Source organism: Mirounga angustirostris, unplaced genomic scaffold (genome assembly GCF_029215605.1).
Source record: "Mirounga angustirostris isolate CCGP_5_RB_7025 unplaced genomic scaffold, mMirAng1.0.hap1 SCAF_1, whole genome shotgun sequence".
In the NCBI taxonomy this organism is placed as follows: Eukaryota; Metazoa; Chordata; class Mammalia; order Carnivora; family Phocidae; genus Mirounga; species Mirounga angustirostris.
The window spans coordinates 207,610,898-207,627,041 of NW_026991709.1; the positions used below are offsets into that span (position 1 = coordinate 207,610,898).

Below are 16,144 nucleotides of genomic sequence, written 5' to 3' on the forward strand. Positions count from 1 at the left end.
AGGGCGGGCGAGGGGAGAGGACTGAGCATCCACGACCGGACAAGCCCGGCCGGGGGGAGGCCGCGAAAGGCAGAGCGCCGCGATCTCTGTCAGGAAGCTCAACCTCCCCGGGCCCCGCGGGGCCGCGCAGGGGGCGTTCTCAATCCCGCGCCCGTTCCCTCTTTCCATCCCCTGCCGCCCGCAGGCCACCCCGGGGCCCGGCTATCCGCGCGCGCGTCCTCGGGCTCGGGCCCGTCCCCGGCCCTCGAGGGAGCCGCCGCCTTCATCTACACCTCTGCAGCGGCCGCGTCAGAGGCCGCCCGGGCAGGACCCCGGCGTGAGCATCGAGCGCCCCCCAAGGAGTGCACGACCCCCGGAGCCGCCCTCAACACGGACCGCGCCCGCCGGGCACACAAGAATGGTCACTGTAGGTATTCCCTTATCGCTGAGATGGAAACTGGTTGGGGAGCGGTTAGGCACAGGTTCCGCGGAGATGGCGGGTTGGGGGGTGGGGGGGTAGGACCAGGCCTAGCTAGGCCCCGGTGGGGGAGTAGGACCGAGCCTCGGGGCCTGAGAGTGGGTTGGGCCGCACCCAGAGTGCTGGGGGCGCATAGAGTCTGGCCTGAGAGGCCTTAGGGAGCCGAACTCTGGTTCGGGGAGGCGTCCTATGGCGCCCTGGGGGCGGGATAGCCCCCCTCCAGCAGGCCTGATGGGGGAGGGGCCGCAGCAGCGGAGGATGCCTTCTCCATCCAGGCCCGGACCCCGCAGGCCGCCCAGGCAAACGCAGGGCCCCCATCACTGGTGCTGGGCCAGGACAAGGCGGCAAGCCGTCCCCGAGAACCCCGGGAAATCGGGTGGCGTCGGATCCGCTCCCCGGGCCCTGACCGCGCCCGGGGAGCCGGGCGTCTCGTCCTCGAGCCCGTCGACCTTGCGGCAAGCGGGGAGGGGAGAGGAGGGGGCGCGCCCGGAGGCCCCGCGGGCCCGCCGCCGCTGCTGCCGCGTCCCTTTGTTTCTCGGAGCTTCTTAGCGGGCCGTAGCCTCGCGCGGGCGCCTCAGGCTTCGGGGAGGGGGAGGGGAAAGGAGGGCCCGCGAGGGGGGGGGTGCTTCCTGACTCCTGGGCCCCCGCCCCACGGGGGATGGGGTAAGGAGCTCAGGGATGTCTCCTAGGCCAGGTCCAGGCGCCCCACCCCGCCAAGGCTCTGGGCCTCGGGGTGACCTTGAGAGCGCCCGCCCGCCCGCGCCGCTCGCCCCACTCCCGGTGCTTTCAGCAACCACTGAGCTGGTCAGCTCCCGAGCCCGCGGCCACGCCCGGCCACGCCCTGTATAACCACGCCCCTGCCCCGCCCATCTGGACCCCGCCCCCTGGGGCCCCCAGGGCCCGGCCTCGCCCGAGCCCTCGGATTTCCACTCGGCAACCCGGGCGTATCCCGGGGGCGGGGCTGGCCAGTCCTAGCCCCACCCCGGCTCCACCCCCGCCCCCGCCGCGCGACTCCGTTCCCCGCGCCGCCGCGCGTCCTTTGTCTGGTCCCAGCGCCCAGGCCTCCTTCTTCTGTACTTACTGTCTTTCCGGTCTGTGTGTGTGTATGTGTGTGCCTCTGTGCACCGTGTCTCTTTCTGGGCCTCTTCTTGGAGTGGTGTCTCTCTTGGAGTCGTGGCGAGCGCAGTGGGTGGAGGGATGCTCAGCACTCCCTCCCTGCGTGGGACCCTGGGACCCGCCCACCTGGCTTGGAGAAAGGAGGCCGGAGAGGCCATGCTTCCCTGCTGTGTGACCTTAGGCAGGCTCCCTCCCCTCTCTGGGCCTCAGGCTGCTAACCCAGGGGCAGGAACGTGAGTGCAGCCTCCTGACGACCCTCAGAACCCCCACAGCAGTCCAGCATCCATTCCTCTGATCTGTTCCTTCATTTGAAAGAAGGAAACTGATGCACAAAGGGGCGAGGGTGTGGTCAGAGGTCACACAAGGGCCTTGAAGCCCTGGAAGGCCTGGTTACTCCCCTGGAGGACACTCAGGCAGAAGTCCACCATGGGGACAGGCTGGGAGGAAGTGAGGGGATAAATTGAGACTGTGAGGGCCCTACATGGAGGGAGAAGGGCCCAGAAGGGGGAGGCCTAGTTAGCACCACGTGGTAGCCTAGCCTGACCACGCATAGCCACTCAATGCCCTATTGTGGCCAGTACCCAGGCATCTATCACTGTGACTGGGGCCAAAGGGGTCAGTCACAGGAGGGTCTACAGAGCAAGTGACCTCTGGTGTGTTCCCTGCAAAATCCATGTCATGTATGTGCAATGGTGCAAAAGAGTTGAAGAAAGAGTGGCAGAGAGAAGGAGGGGGAGACAGATGGGTTCAGAGGGGAGAGAAGGACAGAGAAGCAGGGAAAAGAGGAAGAGAGAAATAGAAAGAGAGAGAGATCCAGAGGAAGAACTGGAGAGACTGGGAGGGAAGGTTCCATTGCTCCCAGTTGGTCTCTGCCTCCCCGTCTTGGGTCTACCCTCCTCCCCTCTGACTTCACCCCTCCACTCCTGACCTGGGACAGCCCTCCAAGGTCCCTGTGATCCGTGAGTCATCCCAGGCCACGCATTTGCTGTGGGCTGGGGCCGGGCGGGTGTGGTCTCCACCAATCCGATCCCTATTAGCGGCTCAGCCGGCTGAGCTGCAGAGGAAACGCGACACTGATCCTGCTAAGCTCTGGCACAGATGGGAGGGAGATGGGGTGCTGGGGAGATTAGTAGGCTGGGCCTCAAGATCCCAATTACCTTTTAACCCCATCCAAGTTGAGGACATTTGGGGTGGCTCTGTAGTCTCTGGGATAATCAGATCAGTAGTCAGACTTCATCACCACCTCTGCCACCGGTCACTCCCAGGCAAATCACAGGTCCCTCTGACCCTCAGTTTCTTTACCTGAGAAATGGAGAAGATGATCTCCAGCTTTCAGTGTAGTTGTGGGAAGTCAGTGAAACCTTTGCACCTGCACAGGGCCTGGCACATAGTAGGGGTTCCAAAGCTGAAACCTGCTGTGTCCTGAAACAATGTTTTGTGTACTGCTAATTATTTGGGGGGGCTCTCCTGTTGCAGATATCACCAACCAGTCACAGAACTCTAGTTTTCCGAGCCCAGAAGGGAATTCAGAATCCATCTTTGCGCGTGGGGAGCCTCGGTGCCATATCTTTAGTGGAGGGACCGAGGCCCAGAGAGGCAGTGTGAGTGTTAGAGGATACACAGTGAGGAGGTTGGAGCCAGAAGCCAGCACATGGTGGCACCCAGTAAATGTTTGTTGAATTGAATGGGTAGACTCAGCCAACAGAGTAGGCTTAAAGGTAGTGATGCCTGGGCTAGGTGTAGAGTAGGAGCTCAGTTTCACTTTGCTGTTATTTTTTACTATTATTGGCTTTTTTTCGTAGTAAAGTGGGCTCTGACGTCCAAGCTCCGGATTTGAATTCTTGATCCACCATTTGCATGCTATCCAGCCTTGTGTAAATCCCTACCCCTTCACTGAGGTTCAGTTTCCTCTTCTGGTAAATGAAGAAAAGAGTCCCATAATGTTCAGTGTTGGAAGAATTGCCCGGAAATTTTCACATAAAGGATTTTGTCTGGCACACAGCAGGGCCTTGATACATGGCCATCGGTAAAGTATTAACCTTATGAAACTGGATACAGATCTGTAGCGAGCATTCTCGCTTTATGGCAGGTGCCTGAGGCAGACATTGTTAATCAACCCAGTGTTCCTGCTCAGTCTGGATGAGGTTTCGGAATAACTCTTCCGGAAGCCCCTGGACATCCACTCTCAGCCAACTGGAAATGCAGGGGAGTTGACCCTCCTCCGTGCCATCCCTATAATAAGAATACATGGAAAGGAAACAGAGGCTCAAAGAAGAGCTAAGATCATCCCTGAGGACACATACCTATAAGGTGGCAGAGCTCCCCCATGCATTGGTCACTGTCATTAAAAGCAGTTCTGAAGTCCAACATAGCCAGGTTTGAAATCGAATTCCCTATTGATATTGCTCAACATCTCTGAGCTCGGTTGCCTCCCTTATAAAATGGAGAATGTGTTGCTGTCTCTAAAGATGATTGGGAGAAATAAGTGAAATGATGCCTGGAAGCACACAGAAGATGTCAATGGGGCAGGACCAGTATTAATAGCAGGTATTACGAGGCTTGGCAGACATGACAAGCTGCTTCCTGTGATCGTGCCCATGGCAGACCTGATCCCAGAATGCATTCCAGCTGCACCCATGTGTGGCTTTAGATCCTTCCCTGGGGTCACTGTGCCAATAACTCGGAGTTTGCAGCAAAGCGGAGCAGAGGCCCAGAAGCATTATGGAGCCTACCCGAGGACACACAGCTGAGAAATGTTAGAGCTAGCACTATTCTTCCGTTGGCAGTGGAAGTTGAAAATACAGACTCTGGATCAGAAAAGCTCCTGTGCAAATCCGTTTTGCCGTTTATAAGCTGCATGAGCTTTAGTAATTTTTAAAACATTGCTGAACTTCACTTTCCTCATCTGTCTTAGTCAGCTCGGGCTGCTCTAACAAAATACCATAAACTGGGGGGCTTAAACAACAGTTATTTCTCATAAATCTTCTGGAGGCTGGGAAGTCCAAGATCAAGGTGCCAGCTGAGTTGGTTCCTAGTAAGGACTTGCTCCCTGCTTTGCAGATGGACGTCTTCTTGCTGTGTCCTCACATGGTGGAAAGAGAGATCATCTCTCTCCTGTCCCTTTTTTTTTTTAAGATTTTATTTTATTTATTTGAGAGAGAGAGAGAGAAAATGAGCTGGGGGGAGGGGCAGAGGAAGAGAGAGAAGCAAGGAGCCCGATGTTGGACTCCATCCCAGGACCCTGGAATCATGACCTGAGCCTAAGGCAGACGCGTAACTGACTGAGCCCCTCAGGCACCCCTCTCTTGTCCCTTTTTGTAAGGACATGAATCCCATTCATGAGGGCTCCATCCTCATGACCTAATTACCTCCCAAAGGCTCCACATCCAAATACCATCACATTGGGGATTAAGTTTTCAACATATGAATTTGAGGGGACACAGGCATCCAGTTCATAGCATCTGTTAAGCAGGGGAAATTAAGCTCTCTTTTCAGGGTGGTTGTGAATAAGAAAAAACAAAACAAAACATTGCATGTAGTGGGTTTTGCACTGTGCCTGGCACACAGTAGGCCCAATATTTGGGAACAAGTATGGTATCGTATTTTGGGTCAGGGATGGCTGAGATGAAGTGTACTGCTGACTCTTTCTAATGCTGTAGCCTCAAAGACATTGCTAATCAATCACAGTGATCTCTCCTGCTGAAACTGAATATGGCTTCTAATCCTTCCTAATTCATCCCTTTTGGAAAACCCTACCAATCGATTTGATTGTTCAAGTGAGGGCAACCCATCTGCCAACCATGCCATTGAAGAATACCGAAGGAAATGCTGGCTACTTTACCTTCCCAGGCCCATGACAGATAATCCCAGCACTGTTTCCTGCTGAGCCCAGATGTGGCTTTAAAATTCTTCTCTGTGTGGTCCTTATACATAAAATAGATGTAGAATATATTTGAAAATTGCTAAGGAAGTAGATCTTAGAATTTCTCATCACAGGAAAAAAAATTATAAGTATATTTGATAATGGTTGTTAACTAGACTTATTGTGCAGATAATTTTGCAATATATACAAATATTGAGTCATTATGTTATACACCTGAAGCTAATGTAATATTATATGTCAATTATTAAAAAATGGATGTAGGAAAAAAACGTTAAATAAAACTCAACATCCATTCTTTAAAAAAAAAATCTTGTTAGGATACTAAGAATAAAATTAAACATTCATAAGTGAAAACCCACAGCAAGAATCAAATTTAGCTGTGAAATATTTTAAAACATTTCCTTTAACATCATGAATAAAAAAGCCACTATCACACTGTATCCCCTGCAATAAGACAAGAAAAATAAATAACAGGTATAGATTGGAGACAAATAAAACTGTCATTATTTGCTGGTGTTATTATGTTATACATTTAAATAGCTCAGGGACACCTAGCTGGCTCCATCAGTAGAGCATGCACCTCTTGATCTCAGTATTATGAGTTGAGCCCCACATTTGGTGTAGAGATAACTTAAACATAAAATATATTTTTTAAAGATTTTATTTATTGTTATTGTTATTGTTATTTTTTAAAGATTCTATTCATTTATTGGAGAGAGAGAGAGAGAGAGTACAAGCAGGGGGAAGGGCAGAGGGAGAGGGAGAAGCAGAAGCAGACTCCCCGCCGAGCAGGGAGCCCCAACGTGGGGCTCGATCCCAGGACCCTGGGACCACGACCCAAGCCGAAGGCAGACGCTTAACCAACTGAACCACCCAGGCGCCCTTATTTTTTATTCGAGAGAGAGAGCACAAGCTGGGGGAGAAGCAGAGGGAGAAGCATACTCCCTGCTGAGCAGGGTGTCGGATGCGGGGCTCAATCCCAGGACCCCAGGACCATGACCTGAGCCAAAGGAAGATGCTTAACCAACTGAGCCACCCAGTTGCCCCTTAAAAATAAAATCTTTAAAAAAAAATAATAGGGGCTCCTGGGTGGCTCAGTGGGTTGGGCATCTAACTCCTGATTTCAGCTCAGGTTGTGATCTCAGGGTCATGGGATCGAGCCCCACATCAGGCTCAGTGCTGGGTGGGGGGGAGTCTGCTTGAGATTCTCTCTCTTCCTCTTCCTCTGCCCCTCTTCTCTCTCTCTCAAATAAATACATTTTTGAAAAATAATAAAAAATAGCTCAGTGGAAAAACTGAGGGGGGTGTAAATGCCTAGTGGGAAAATTATGCATAAAGCAAAAGAAATATTAACACATTTGGGATAGGAATTCCCTTTGGTGGGAGAAGGGCAGTACATGGTCAGGGAGGAGCTTATGAGGACTTCAAAGCTAATAAAAATATTACATTTCTTATTCTGAAGACAAAAGTGTTCATCTTATTATTCTACAAATGCACAGACTGATTTTAGACAAACAGGCAAACATAGCGAACAGACATATATGGCATCTGTATATGGAATTTTTCACAGTAAAATCACACATAAGGTGCTTGCTTGATGCTGAAGGAGTGGAAGGGATTATTAGAATAATACTTGTCCTCTCTCCATGTTTAAGCCCATGTCAGACGTGGCTAATCCATCACCACTGAGCGCCCCCTCACTCCCACTGATGCCTGTGTAGGGACTGGGCCGTGAGCAGGTGTGGCCTGTTGTCTCCAGCAGATACTCGGGGCCATGGAGTCTCAGGTGGCGGGGGGCCCGGCCGGCCCGGCCCTGCCCAACGGGCCACTCCTTGGTACAAACGGAGCCACTGATGACAGCAAGACCAACCTCATCGTCAACTACCTGCCCCAGAACATGACCCAGGACGAGTTCAAGAGTCTCTTCGGCAGCATTGGTGACATCGAATCCTGCAAGTTGGTTCGGGATAAGATCACAGGTGTGGCTGTTGGCAGGTGGGGAGGGAGGGGACAGAGGTGGTAGTCCCAGGAGTACAGGTGTGACGGGGGCAGGTAGCACCCTGGGGGATCTGAGGTGTGATGGGGAGACAGGTGTGACCCCTGGTAGGGTATCTCAGGGGTGATGGGGGGTAGGCAGGACTCTGGGGGATCTGAGGTGTCCTGGGGACAAGGTAGTACTCTCGGGGAACAGTAAGGTGAGGCTCTTGATTCTCATAACCTTGAGTGATGGCAATCAGCCTCTCAGGACTGGGTCTGGGAGGACACTGGTAGGTCTGGGGAGGTCATCATCCTGGTCCTGCCCACAGGGCAGAGCCTCGGTTATGGGTTTGTGAACTACTCTGATCCCAACGATGCAGACAAAGCCATCAACACCCTCAACGGCCTCAAACTGCAGACGAAGACCATCAAGGTTAGTGCCTTCATTTCCCTCTGCTGCCCGTCCCCCATGGCTGCCCATCTGCAACTGTCCCCTATCTCCCTTATTACCGCCCTCTTGGACTGCCCCCTTCATGGCTACTCAAACCCTACAGCCACCCACCCTTCCCACACACCCTTTTCCCCACTGCCACCCGTCCTTCTCCATGGCTCATCCCCTGAGTGGTTCAAACTCTCCCCCAAGAGTTCCTAGCTGGGCACCCGGGGCCCAGTGGCTCTGCCTCTCTGAAACTCAGTTTCCTTATTTGTCAGTGAGACTATCAGCTCCGCATTCTCTGGTGGCTCAGGGAGGTAGCCATGCCTTTGGCAGTAGAAGAGTGACCAGGGTCTGGTGGGCAGTCCCCCTTGCCTTTGTCATGGAAATGGGGGAGGGGTGGGGGCCCATCTGCCATCTGGAGCCTAATTAGGGTCTGGGAGGGCGGGATTAGGGGCGAGCCCTCCCCCACCTTTGTGCAACGCCCCTCCCCCCATGACCTCCCCTCTAAGCAGCTGCAGCTGGGACTCTGCTAGCCCAGATTCCCTGGGGGGGATCGCCATGGAAACCCCCCTCTCTAGGTTCGCCTGGGGGTGTCTGGACTCCGCCCCACAAATCTGCTCTGGAACCTTGGGGGAGGCTGAGCTAGGGGTGCCCATCTGGCCCCCGTTCTCTCTGGGAACAGAGGTGCAGGAATCTCTTCCTCTTCCCATTGTGCGTTGTTGGGGAGGATGAGGTCATGACCTAATGGGTCCCTCCATGGCCAACTAGACTCAGAAGCCCTGGGGCATGAGAGTGACAAATCCAGAGGGCCACTGTATGCATGCCGTGTGTGTGTGTGTGTGTGTGTGTGTGTGTGTGTGTGAGAGATACCCTGGGCTGTGAGCCATTGTGTTTGTGGGACGCTGTTTTTATTGCACTGGTGCTTTGTGACAACTGTGACCTGGTGGGGCTGTGTGGGTGGGTCTACCTGTGCCCAAATCAGGATGGGGGCTTGTGCGGTGGTGACAGGTGTGTGCCTCTGCGACTCTCACTGTAATTATCCGAGACCCCCAGAGCCTCTAGGAATGTCTTCGCAGCCTTGAGTCACCCTTTGGCTGGTGTAGGCACCCGGGCTGTGCAGTCGGTGGCACGGGGCGGCCTCGTGGCTGTGTTTGTGTGTCCGCCTGGGCGGCACCGTTGTATGGTTGGTCCCAACCGGGTGCTCTGGCAGACCTTGCCCACGTCGTGTCCCGGTGAGGGCGTGTGGCCGAGCCCACAGCCAGCTGAGGGACCTGGGTCAGCCCCCATCCTGGGGGAGATGGGAAAGACCCCCAAAGACCTACTCAGTGCCTCAAATGACCCCCGATTACCCCAAACGCCCACCCAGGAGCTGAGGCTTGTTTTGCCCTCACCCCTAACTCTGATTCATCAACAAGCCCTCACCCCTCAAAACTCACAGCCCCGTGGGAGAGTGGAAACCATGGAGTATGTGGCCATGATTTTGAATTAATATTACCCGGGAAGAAGAGCAGCTGCTGTGTTTGTGTTTGTTTCCTTGGAGGACCCCAGGTGCGCACAATTGCATGAATTAGGACCCCTCTACCTCCGGCCCAGGAGTGCCCTCACCATGAGCCACCCCTGGCCCCGTGTACTCCTTTTGTTAGTTTTTTTTTTTTAATCTTTTTTTTTTTTTAGATTTTTATTTATTTATTCATGAGAGACAGAGAGAGAGAGAAGCAGGCTCCCAAGGAGCAGGGAGCCCGATGCGGGACTCGATCCCAGGACCCCGGGATCATGACCTGAGCCGAAGGCAGACGCCCAACCATCTGAGCCACCCAGGCGCCCCTTTTGTTAGTTTTTTAATTAGTGTTTCTAATGAAGTGCTCTGCCCCCACAACGCACCACACCAAACAAAAGACAGACCTTTGACAATGACCCTTATCTACCCAGAGGTTAATTTAGAAGGATACTAAAAATAGACCGTAGCAGAAATGAGTGGGAAGAGAAGCTCGTGCCCCCCGGTACCTCACCAGCTATAGGTCAACCTGTTAGCATCTGGGGGCGGCCCCTCCAGACTGTGTTTCCAGGACACGGATAAGCACACAATGAGATGGGGTCACACAACCGGGTGCTCTGTAAATGGACTTTTCTTTCCCCCAGTTTACAATACTCACCACTGTTTCTGGGAAATAAATATACACGTCCACCATTTTTTAAACAGCTGCAGAGAGTTTCATTGTTGGGCTGGACCGTAATTAATGACACAAATCCAATGATCGTACTAAAACGTGTCTAATTCACCACTGAGAAAAGTGCTTGGAGAGAATTGAGGGTCGGGGGCGGGTAGGGGCGGAGGACCAAATTCAGATGGAAGAGGACAGGGAGGACATTTCAGTTGCGACTGGAAGAAGAAAGGAGAGGAAAGGTGTTCCAGGCTGAGGGGAACAGCCAGAGCAAAGGTCCTGAGGCTAGGGTGTGCCTGGTGTGTCTGGGGAACACGGAGGAGACTGGTGTGGCTGAAACAGAGCAGTTCTGGGCAGAGAGGAGGGTGAGGGGGTGGGGTGACGGGCAGGTTGTGCAGGGCCTTGTGGGCTGTGAGAAGGACTTTTACTCTGGGGAAGGTGAGAGCCACAGAAGGTTCTGAGCAGAGGAAAGATGTGCCCTGACTCAGTTGCTCACAGGCGCCCTCTGGCAGCCATGGAGGAAAGAGCCTGGGGAGGTTAGGGTGGGAGTGGGGTAGAGGCTGTTGTACTGGTCTGGGTGAGCAAGGGTGGGAGGTGGGCCAGGATGCAGCAGTGGAAGTGGGGGAAAGTGTGTGGATTCCGGGTAATGAGGAAGGATCCATGGTGGATTAGATGTGGGTGTGAAAGATGGGCATCAGGGACAACGGAGGCTGGGGACCTGAGCACCCAGGAGGACGAAGCTACTGTTACTGAACTGGAGCAAGCTGGGGGACAGTTGGGAGCTGGATGCAGCTTCACTGTGATCCCCTGTGAAACCTCGGGGGGCACCCAGAGGCAGCTTTCGCACAGGTATGCAGCTTGGGGTTCAGGCCCACACTGGGGACAGACATTTGGGAGTCATCAGCATCGAGCTGGCGGCTAAAGACCTGAGTGACCCTGAGGGCCCCAATGTGGTCAGAAAGAGAAGGGCCAGAGTCCCAAGCTCACTTTCCAAAGGAGCGGGAAATGTCATGTTGACGGAATGTATGGTGTGAGAGCAGGAGCTAGGGACTCAAGGTCCTCAAGGTGACATCTGCCCCCCGGGGGCCCAGCGACAGGTTTCCCTCCCCCCTTTATGTAGGCCGGGCCACATTATCGGCCACAGCCGTGTCCCCTCCCTCAAGCCCTGGCCGGCGCCACCCACGGAGACTACTTGAGAGAGATTTATTGAGTGAACAGATGAGGCACTTCTGCCGCTCGTTGGTGGTCAGGACGTGGCCTCACTCTCCCCATCTGTGAAATGGGTCTTCCCCTCACCTCTGTCCACCTGCCCGTCCCCCCCAGGTGTCCTATGCCCGACCCAGTTCTGCATCCATCCGAGATGCTAACCTGTATGTCAGTGGACTCCCCAAGACCATGAGCCAGAAAGAAATGGAGCAGCTCTTCTCCCAGTATGGCCGCATCATCACTTCTCGCATCCTGGTGGACCAGGTCACAGGTCAGGCCGCCGGGGACGATTAACTTGGCAGGGCCCTGGGCAAAGGCATGGAGGTGGGACCAAAATGGAGATGGCGGGGAGAGAAACGGGCAAGGGGGTCACGGGACGGGGCAGGGTCCTCATGACGCCCTCACTCCCTGGCAGGCGTCTCTCGGGGTGTGGGATTCATCCGCTTCGACAAGAGGATTGAGGCTGAGGAGGCCATCAAAGGACTGAACGGGCAGAAGCCGCTGGGCGCGGCAGAGCCCATCACGGTCAAGTTCGCCAATAACCCGAGTCAGAAGACTGGGCAGGCCCTGCTCACTCACCTCTACCAGTCGTCAGCCCGGCGCTACGCAGGCCCCCTGCACCATCAGACGCAGCGCTTCCGGTAAACCCCCTGCAACCCCGCCCCCAGGCACCCTAGACCCCCCCCATGCTGGGGGCCCAAGCCTGCAGCCACCCTCCCTGAACCCCATTCCTGCAGCGCAGAAGGACGCTGGGAGGGTGTCCACATGCTGGGGCCACTGAGGGCAGCAAAGGGGAAATGTGTGGGTCAGTCAGATGCTGAGGCCAAGCCCTTGTACACAGCAGGCACTCAATGTATGCAGGGCATATGAGGGGCACTATCGGTGTGAAGAGTTTTATTTATTTTTTGTAAAGATCTATTAGAGAGAGAGAGGGAGAGAGTGCAAGCCAGGAGTGGGGAGAGGCAGAGGGAGAAGGAGAAGCAGACTCCCAGCTGAGCAGGGCGCTCAATGGCGGGGGTCGATCCCAGGACCCCGGGATTACGACCTGAACCGAAGGCAGATGCTTAACCGACTGAGCCACGCAGGCACCCTCGGTGTTAAGAATTTTAGAGTCAAAAATCGGGGCGCCTGGGTGGCTCAGTCGTTAAGCGTCTGCCTTCAGCTCAGGTCATGATCCCAGGGTCCTGGGATCGAGCCCCACATCGGGCTCCCTGCTCCGTGGGAAGCCTGCTTCTCCCTGTCCCACTCCCCCTGCTTGTGTTCCCTCTCTCGCTGTGTCTCTGTCAAAAAAATAAATAAAATCTTAAAAAAAAAAAAAAAAGAATTTTGAGTCAAAAAAAGCATTTTACAGTCACCTGATTGGGGCCCCCCTCTCTTGGGGATGGGCCTCCCGTGCTGTGTGCCCCCAGGTATCTATACTCATGAGAACGGAGCTTGTCTTGCCTGTATTTTAGGAACAGGGACCCTGAGGTACTTGCCCAGATGAGACACTGCCCCAAAGAGACTTGAACCTCCCCTTCTGGGGACCTGAGCCCCGCAGGGTGGGGGCAGGCGAGTGGGGCTGGGCGGGACAGGACACGGGTGCAGGCCAGGCAGCGGCAGGGCAGGCGAGAGGCAGTGCCCGAGTGAGCACGGTTCCGTGCCAGGCGGTGTCCAGCCGGGCGGGGAGCAGGCGGGTGGGGGCAGGGCCGGGCTGCTGGCCTGCTGGGTGGGGGCAGGGAGGGCAGTCAGGCTGGGCCCGGCCAGCGTCACAGCTGGGGGTGTGCCCGGAGGCCACGGGTGACCACCCTTTTTGCTTCCACAGGCTGGATAATTTGCTCAACATGGCCTACGGAGTCAAGAGGTAACAGTGCCCCCGCCCCGCTGCCCCCAGCTCCCCACTGTCCCTCCTTGGACTCTTGCCCCAGTGCTCCCCTCCCCCACCTCCCCCCGGGACAGCCAGCTTAGCTGCGTCTGCCCCCCTGTCTGGTGTCTGGGAGTAGCGTGTCCATTAAGAGAGGGGCTATGGAGCCTAGTAAGTGCCTAGAAAGAGCTACTACGGAATTTGGGCCTGGGAGGGCCTGGCCGGGGCGCTCTCCAGCCCAGGGAAGGGGTCACAGTCATGGGTCTGCTCACGGCCATGCTCCTGGGTTCCCACGCGAAGTCTGCGTTCCATCTGCCACTGTTGATGGTCTTTGCTGAGGGTCACAGAGTACCCCCCCTTTTAGCCCCTGGTCTGGGATGGATCTCGAGGCCCGCACAACGTTGTCCACACCCCTGACCCTGGGAGGGCTCCCTGTGTTTACTGCATCGAGAGTTGTTGAGCACACACTGAGTGCCGGGCGCTGGGCTCGGGGCTGGAGACCCAAGGTGGCTCAGCCAGACTTGGTCTCTCATGGAGACGAAAGGACATTGAGCACAGTGCTTGGCACGTAGTGAGCGCTCAATAAAAGGTAGCCACTCTTGTGATTATTGTTACTGTTATTCATTATCTCAGTCTAGTGGGGAAGGAGACAGGAACAGCGAACAGGGCTGTGAAGGGGGAAGGGGTGACGGGGACCCCGGTGAGACCGCTGACACGACCAAGGTGCCAGTGAGCAAGCGTTCCTCCCCACTGAGGCTCGCCCTGAGCGGAACGAGGCCTGGGAAGGTAGGGAGGCAGTGAGGAACGAGGGTGGAGCCAATCCTGTTCATTCACTCGGTCCCTCCGTCAGTCAGTCAACAAACCTTCCGGGTCGCGGTGGCGCTCGGGGGCTGTTCTGGGCTGGGGCACCGCAGGGAGCAAACCTTGCAGGGAAAGGGGAGCGGATCCTAAATACACAATCCGAGCAGGAAAAAGCTGGTAAGGGGCAGAGGAAGGCAGCGGACTGCGTTATCATGGAGGGTGGTGCTTCCCCAGCCGCACTCCCCGCCTGGTGGGCCTCTAGCCGAGGAGGAGTGGCAGGGTGGGGGTGGTGGGGGGAAAGTATGCCAAGGGAGGGGTAGTTGGCCAGGAGTGGGGAAGGAGCCAGGCTCCCGTAGGCTCAGAGGTTAGGGGGTCAGGGTGTAGATGGGGGCTCCCAGCAGGCCTTGTGGGGGAGGGCCTGACCTTCAGGGCAGGTCAGAAGTCAGGCCAGGGCTACAGGTGGGGATGGAGATTCAGTTGGGGTCAGAGGCGGAGGTCATGAGGCCATGGCAGGGTCAGGACAACGCAGGGGTCACGGCACGGCCGGCGTCAGGGGTCCCAGGGGCTCAGGGGTGTGCCGGGGGTCAGGGCAGAGCCCGCGTGACCCCCAAAGTAGTCCCCTGTCGCTCATCGCCAGGTTCTCCCCCATCGCCATTGATGGCATGAGCGGCCTGGCGGGCGTGGGCCTGTCGGGGGGTGCGGCGGGCGCCGGCTGGTGTATCTTCGTGTACAACCTGTCGCCGGAGGCGGACGAGAGCGTGCTGTGGCAGCTGTTCGGGCCCTTCGGGGCGGTCACCAATGTCAAGGTCATCCGCGACTTCACCACCAACAAGTGCAAGGGCTTTGGCTTCGTCACGATGACCAACTACGACGAAGCGGCCATGGCCATCGCCAGCCTCAACGGCTACCGCCTGGGCGAGCGTGTGCTGCAGGTGTCCTTCAAGACCAGCAAACAGCACAAGGCCTGAGCCGCCGCCGCCGCCCGCCCTCCCCACCCTCCCCGGGCAGCAGAGAGAGAGAGAAAGAGAGAGAGAGGGGCCCTGAGAGAGACAGCGCAGGCAGACCACCGACGGCACGAGGGCCCCGCATCCCTGCGGAAGCCACAGGGTGAGCACTCGGGGTGGGAGAGTCTGCAGGGAATGGGGGGTGCCTGGGGGTCCCCCACCCCGTCCTCCTGCCCCCACCCCAGGCTGGGCTGTTCACTCTCTCGTCTTGGTTTTGTTCATGGCGATGGTTTTTGTTTCTTTTTTCGGCTGAAAAGAAAGCAGAGATGTGCCCCCACCCCACCTTCAACCACCCTCCACGGGATGGCTTTGCGGGGACACTGGGGGTGCCCTCCCAGACCCCCTTGCCCAGGCCTCCCCAACACCTAGATAAGCCTGAGGGGAGGGGGAACAGGTTTAAAAATCCCCAAAAAAGCGAAACGGAGGAGGGGTGTGGGCATCCCTGGCCCAGAGCCCCTGGATGGAGTGTGAGGAGCAGGGGGAGGGGCTGGAAACAGAAACAAAATGAAAAAAAAAGGGGGGGTGGGAGGGGAAGAAAAACTCTATTTTTGTAAAAAGGGAAAAAAGACCTCGTGGAGAATTTTTACTGGGGATTCTTGAACTTGAAAAAAAAAACACAAAAAAAGACAAAAAAAAAAGAAAATATTTTGGCAGGTTATGTTTACCAACTGGGGCAGGGGCAGGGAGCAGGGCTTGGGGGCCGGGGGTCCACGGGGCCACACAGAGAAACACAGCCACGCGAAGACACGCGGGGGCATGTGCGCACCTGCGCATACACACACACACACACACACATACACACCCACAGGGACACACAGAAGCACTGACAGACCCAGAGACATGCCCCGGACACCTTCAGGAGCTCGTGGGCCAGACCCAGACATGCAGACACACACGTGGATAATCACAGGAGACCGAAGCAAGGGGGGCTAGCAAATGTGGCCACGGGCAAACACCGACGTGGGCAGATGCAGCCGCAGGTGGATGCGGAATGTGAACATTTCCACGTGGACACGTCAGAGCAGAGACAGACATTTGGACACACAAATCTATAGACACCCGGTCATGGAGAAGCAGAGAGACAACCCCAGGAGACAACGACATGCCCATAGCATCCCTTAGGCCCAGGCGAGAGGTGGTAGCCCAGACCCTGGCCCAGTCCACTTCCTCCAGCTAGGCCGCCCGGGTCTCCTGCGGATGCGTGGCCCCACTCAGCCCGGCCCCAGGTTCTCTGCAGAGCTCTCTCCTGGCTCATGAGT

The 16,144-nt window shown here is 56.1% G+C and overlaps 1 protein-coding gene across 4 annotated transcripts; it reads left to right on the top strand.

The window, feature by feature from the left end:
* Positions 1-24: 24 nt before the first annotated feature.
* On the top strand, positions 25-15,371 carry ELAVL3 (ELAV like RNA binding protein 3). Of its 4 annotated transcripts, XM_064570601.1 has the most exons (8): positions 25-406; positions 3,376-3,599; positions 7,112-7,435; positions 7,763-7,866; positions 11,355-11,508; positions 11,653-11,878; positions 13,042-13,080; positions 14,498-15,371. In XM_064570601.1, exons 3-8 carry the CDS (start codon positions 7,231-7,233, stop codon positions 14,847-14,849), a joined length of 1,080 nt encoding a protein of 359 aa, XP_064426671.1. In that variant the 5' UTR covers positions 25-406; positions 3,376-3,599; positions 7,112-7,230; the 3' UTR covers positions 14,850-15,371. The 4 variants fall into 4 exon arrangements, with proteins under 4 accessions (XP_064426671.1, XP_064426679.1, XP_045719828.1 ...); XM_064570609.1 differs by lacking the exon at positions 3,376-3,599; XM_045863872.3 differs by lacking the exon at positions 3,376-3,599 and having other exon boundaries at positions 7,216-7,435.
* Positions 15,372-16,144: the final 773 nt, after the last annotated feature.

Coding starts and splice junctions, on each gene's coding strand:
- ELAVL3 (XM_045863872.3), top strand. Junction 11,509..11,652: donor CCTGGTGGACCAGGTCACAG/GTCAGGCCGCCG, acceptor ACTCCCTGGCAG/GCGTCTCTCGGGGTGTGGGA. Junction 11,879..13,041: donor CATCAGACGCAGCGCTTCCG/GTAAACCCCCTG, acceptor TTGCTTCCACAG/GCTGGATAATTTGCTCAACA.